This window comes from Camelina sativa, chromosome 11 (assembly GCF_000633955.1).
Source record: "Camelina sativa cultivar DH55 chromosome 11, Cs, whole genome shotgun sequence".
Classification (NCBI taxonomy): domain Eukaryota; kingdom Viridiplantae; phylum Streptophyta; class Magnoliopsida; order Brassicales; family Brassicaceae; genus Camelina; species Camelina sativa.
The window spans coordinates 15,004,856-15,010,595 of NC_025695.1; the positions used below are offsets into that span (position 1 = coordinate 15,004,856).

At 37.3% G+C, this 5,740-nt stretch overlaps 2 protein-coding genes across 2 annotated transcripts in view; both read right to left on the reverse strand.

Annotated features, from left to right (window-relative positions):
* The window catches only part of LOC104727981 (H/ACA ribonucleoprotein complex subunit 1-like), a 9,218-nt gene extending 7,734 nt beyond the window's left edge, over window positions 1-1,484 (reverse strand). Inside the window, exons 1-5 of the mRNA XM_019232862.1 lie at window positions 1,081-1,484; window positions 587-890; window positions 438-503; window positions 219-339; window positions 6-82 (exon numbers count right to left, since the gene is read on the reverse strand). Of these exons, the coding sequence (XP_019088407.1) occupies window positions 6-82; window positions 219-339; window positions 438-503; window positions 587-890; window positions 1,081-1,252 (740 nt within the window). The 5' untranslated portion in view covers window positions 1,253-1,484. The remainder of the gene's footprint in view (window positions 1-5; window positions 83-218; window positions 340-437; window positions 504-586; window positions 891-1,080) is intronic.
* Window positions 3,116-5,068, reverse strand: LOC104723419 (phospholipase A1-Ibeta2, chloroplastic). The gene has a single exon (XM_010441794.2). The coding sequence runs from the start codon at window positions 4,996-4,998 to the stop codon at window positions 3,460-3,462; it is 1,539 nt and encodes a 512-aa protein (XP_010440096.1). The 5' UTR covers window positions 4,999-5,068; the 3' UTR covers window positions 3,116-3,459.

Below are 5,740 nucleotides of genomic sequence, written 5' to 3' on the forward strand. Positions count from 1 at the left end.
CTTTCCTCTCAGAGGTGGTCAATGATTGAAGTGCCTTTTTCTTCTCCTCTAGTATTTTTTCATACTCATCAAGAGTCATTTCCTGTAGAAACACAAGTCAATAACCAATCAGTGAGATTTCAGAAACTTATACAATGGATATTAGAGTTTTATATCATGAAACCAGTTTGGAAAATAGTAAAGAGAAGCCTAGCATTTCTATTCCATTCTCTGCTTACCTTATCCTCAGGCTCTTTCTCCTCAACTTCAGCAGTGTTCTCCTTGTTAGCATCAGCATCAACAGCTGGCGTCTCCCCAACAGCCTTTTCAGTGTCAACACCAGGTACTGCTTCAGTCTCACTTAAAGATCAAGAGAAGCTTCTTTTAGTCCAAATTCCCAATCACAATCACATAGATACATACAATTTTAACAAGTGCAATCAGAAACAAATACTTACGCAGCTAAATCTTCCCCTGGAGTTCCCCAATTCCCACGACCAGATCCGTCACGCTTGAAGTCACCCCTATCCAAAAGATAAACTCCAACTTATGAGACTGAGACAGTCATTTCAATGGCAGAGTAAGCAACAAACAGAATAAGACTGACCCTCTGCCAGTTCCACTGCGACGCTCATATGTCCTTCGAGGACGTTCACCGTCACCACCCTCATTGCTGAATCCACCACGACGACCACCACCTCCACCTTCTCCACGGAAAGAACCACGAGGACCACCACCAGCACCACCAGCACGCCTCTCGTAAGAAGACTTAGAAACGCCTCCTTCCTCCGAGGGTTTAGAGTATCCTCCTGAATATCCATTGTTACCATCATCACGGTTGTAACCACCACGACCACGGCTAAATCCTCCACGGCCTCCACCACGCGGAGCATCACTCCTTGCCTCTCTCACTAATCAACACAACATCAAAAACTAATCAGATAACCAATCCCAATCACTCAACCAACAATACCCAACTCAATGAATAATCAAGAGAATTCAAACAACAATACAGTCAGCTTACTCCAGTAGTAAATAAAGATCGGATTTTTATTAATTAAAGTATTGATTTTCTTTTATATGAGAAGAAAGAAACATCACCGGCTTGAGCAGGAGGGAGTGGCTTAGAGGGAAGCTTAGGAGTTGACTTAGCAGGCAAGCCCGAAACAGGTCCAGATTTCTTGGACTTATCAGTTTTCTCGATGGGAACGGCGAACTGGCTCGGATCCTCAACATCATCACCCAACAAATCAAAAGGGTTCAAAGTTGCCATATATTTTGAGTGATCTAAAACCCTAATTTTCTTCAACACACATCGACTGAGTCACTACTAGTGATTACAGGAAGCCATGGATAAATTAGATCTAAAAAGAGTAAACGTCAGAATGAAGAAGACGAAATGGGGAGAGGAACTTGTTTGGGTTTGTTTGAGTTGGTGAGATAGAGAGATAAATGAAAATAAAAATGTGGGGAAATATATGTATATATTTTCTTGCCTTTTTATGTGAGTAAAAATTTGGAGTGCTAAAAAACGGTGGTGGATAAGAGCATCTTCAACTATAAAACACCAATAACATCAAATTTAGTGTGTTTGTGTTCCAAAAAGTTTTTGATAACACAACACAACACAAAATTTCACACTAAAAACAAAATTTTGATAATTATGTTATTATTAAAATTCTTTTTAATAGTTCAATAAATATTTATTTCAATTCAGTACAACTTGATATAAAATTACAATCAATAAATTTAAATAACAGAAAATCCTTTTTAAAATTAAAAAAAATAAATTACATTTTACTAATTTCCAGAATTAGTAAATTCGGACCACAGATGCTCAATTAATGAATTTTGAAGTTTAATATGTGCTTCACAATCTTTAATTTGTCTGTATCGTACTAAATTTTTTTGAAACCGAGCGTTGTTTTTGAAAATTAGATTGTTGTTAAAAATTATATTATGTCTGGTAAAATTATCTTATTGCATTTAATTTTTATGTTTGTTTAGTTTTAATTTTGTAATATTATGTTTTCACTATTTTATTGAAGTTTAGTATGAACTTTTAATCTTATTAAATTTGATATTTATTTTGAAAATTTATCGCAATTATTATTTTATATTATATTAATTATAGTTAATAGTTTATATTACTAAATGTAATAAGATAGGTTTAAAGATGTTGATGATATATTTGGTTTTTAGTTGATAAACAATAATTTAGATATATTTTTAAATCAAAAACATAAAAAAAATATATATATTTTAGTGTTTTGTGAATAGTGTTACACCATGGTGAATACACTAAGAAAAATAGCGTTTGTTTTACCGTTCGGTTGGAGTGCACTAACACTATAATTGTTGTTACACAGTCTCGGTTGGAATTGCTCTAACCGTGTATTATGAACCACATTTAAGTAGTACGATCAAGAAAACAATAACTTATTTCGTTTATTGGCCATTTTCACGACCAAAAGAAAAAGAAAAAAAAACCTCGTTTATTGGCCAAAAATATTGTTCTTCATGGGACCTTTTCAGTAAATTTTGATTTATTATTGCAATTAAGTGTTCTTACTTATATGAAAATACTCATTACAATTTACAATATATTTACTTGATCATTTTGATGCATTATGAAACATTTTTTATAGGATAATATAAGACTATTTAGTTTTCCAACATTAAATTCCTAGTGTTTGTTGCCTATATATAGCCGTATGATGTAGTGTTCCTCATATAAAGTGAGATTACAATAACTTGCTGGTTGTTGCACCTAAAACAAATCTCATTGTTTAAAGGGTTTTAATTAACCTAATATTCGTTCAAGGGTCAAATGTGGTCATTTAGCCACACTTAAAAATAACTCTTTCAATTTAATTTTGCATTTAGCATGTTACAATTTAGTAATTTACAATATATGAAAATACTTATTATAATTTACAATATTTACATACTACAATGAATTAATAACTTTTTAATGCATAAAGAAACGATCTTTATACTATTTGCAACACTATTTTGCTGCTCAAACATATACTCCATTCATTTCAATACCAGTGTCTTTTAAAGTTTTTTTTCACACGTAGTTTAAAAAAAAAAAAAAAAAAAAAAANTTGCTCCTTATTAATATACTCTACAAAAAAGTAGAGAAAAAATTGTCAATACATTAAACAATAGAATACCAAGTACCAACACCTTATATTTCATCTTAGTTTATTGGGCTTCCACGCAACGCCATTTTTTTAATCATATTTACAAATTACACCTTTTGTGGAAAAAAACACAATTTGTTAAAACAAACCCAAAATCCTAAACTACACAACTTTAATTATTATCACCGAAATGACGACAAAGAAATTATAACAAACGAAGAAATAAATAAATTCCCACCACCAATAATAAATGAATATCATAGTCTTAAGAAATATAAATATAGCAAAAACAGAAAAAAAATATTTACTAATAGAGAATAAATCAGAGTGCTCATGACGACGACGGACTAGGCAAAACATCTCCGTTATCGTGAACAGAACGGTTTAATCTCAAAGACTTTCCTGTGTACAAAACCTTGACGTTTGACCGTTGCTCATCCAACAGTTTCCTCAAACTCCGCTTCGCGTTTGCCCGAAACGGACAGTTAGATGCTAAAAAACCATCGACCAAGTGCAAGTACGCCTCCAGGTCATGACAACACGCCACGTCAGCGTTCGGTTTCAAGTACGGAGACATCTTCATGTCTACACGCAGCTCTGCTCCCACATGCGAGTAAGCCCACGGGTTGTTCCTCTCCACCATCTCCATTATACCCCCCGGACGACTTCTCCCGTTATTATTTTCGTTATCGGAGAATAACCCGGGGACTTTGGTCACCACGTCTTGGCTGTTCACGACTCGTAGGACTTTCACTCCTTTCGAATCCAAACGATCGGCGAACTCGCGGTTCCCGACTCGTGGCCCGCCAAAGGAAAACACCGCGACCGGAGGCGCGTGTGGGACACGTTCCGCGATGTCATCCGCAGCGAGAAGAGCGATCGCGGCGCCGAGGCTGTGTCCGGTTACGCTGATGCTCAGCTCCTCTCCTGCGTAGAGCTCCACGAGCCGGCTGATCTCTCCGATTAAAGACTCGGCGAGGCTTGGACCGTGTTGGCTACTCGTAGTGTAGAGGCTGTTGAATCCGCATTCCACTTTGGGTCGAGTCGGGTTTGATGAATCGGGTTTGGGTTCGGGCATGGAAACGAGATTTGGTCTGAAATTCTCTGACCATTCGAGCAACGTGGCGGTTCCACGGAGCGCGATGACGATCTCCCTTCTCCCCATCCGTCGGATCTCTCTCGGATCATCGCAGACCGCCACGTAACCAACCCAGCTCGTCTGTTTAGTCATCCACCGTAGATCCGGTGCAACGTCATCGATCCATTTAGGCAAACGAACGGATGAGGTGGCGTAAAGACTCTTCGTAACTTTAAACGACCCATCTTGTAACGCCACGTGTGTCGGCGACCCTTCCGGGTCAGAGTGAAAGGCGTGATAAGCCGCTTGTACAAACTCTCCGTAACGGACGAGCTCTCGTCGGAGATCTTCGTCTAACGGATCCAACAACCCGGCCCAGTTGTTTAACCCGTGTAGCTCCTTCCATTTAGACCCGAGTTTACTCTTCGGCGAACGTTCCTCCGATGACTTCGAGAGAAGCCTTTGGAGCCGCTTCAGATTCTTAGGAGACATTTCGTCGACGGCTGCTTTCATCTGAGGCCAGATTCGTGCCAAATTCAAACCTCCTAGTAGCGACGACGTCGATGTATTCGTCTTCTCTTGACGAGAAGTTACATTTTCGATATGATCTATAGAAGTACTCGACGAGTTTTTGAGAACGTTCTCGAGGTTTTTGAGATGTTCTCTGTTGGTCTTTCTCGCCGGAGAAACAGAGAGAGGCTTCGTCGGGATCAACGTGGAGGTTTGGTTACTGCAAGTGAAACGAATGCGTTTTGGGTGGAATATGTCGGCGTTAGGCGTAAGTGTCTGCATGTGAACTATATTATTGCGCGCCGAGAGAGAAGAGATGATGGCTCAAGTTTTGATGGGACAAGAACAGGAGATAGAATGAAACTAAGTTTGGTATTTAAATGAAAACGTTGAAGGTGGCTGTGACGTAATTTACATCAGCCTGGAGTTTGAATGTTATTATTACCAATTTCGACCATGGTTTGTTTGACTTAGACTTTGTTTTTATTTGATTTATCCTTTTTTTTCTAAAGGAACTATTGAAACCGTATTGGCTGGCCATTTATGTTTTATAGAATGTTTTGGACCGTTTCCTTGAAAGTCTCCATAAGTTCCGTGTGTCTTCAAGAAAAGTCCTGATAGTATTCTTTTGCACATGCAAATGATATATCGTATTACAGGACTAGTAAGGATCAAGGACCATGTAATTTGATATTTAATCAATACAATTATTACTTATCAGACAGTATTCTCAGTTAAAACTCAAAACTAATTTGAGGACTACATTGTTCTTCGATGATGGATATATATCTGCCTTTTTGATGGACGAGTTTGATTTTTAGTTTATTCTCGGTCAGAATGACGAGTTTAATTTGATAATCTTTATGTGAGTTAGAATAGATAGAGCACTGGTCTATTAAGCCGTCTTCCTATACTACAATACTAGGATGGTCGGATTTTCCTATAAAGCCAGAAAGATACAATCGATAGTAGAAAAAAAAAAAAAAAAAAAAAAAAAAAAAAAAAAAAAAAAAAAAAAAAAAAA

Excerpts from the sequence above, each read along its gene's own strand:
- LOC104723419 (XM_010441794.2), bottom strand. The coding sequence starts at position 4,998 with ATGCAGACACTTACGCCTAACGCCGACATATTCCACCCAAAACGCATT.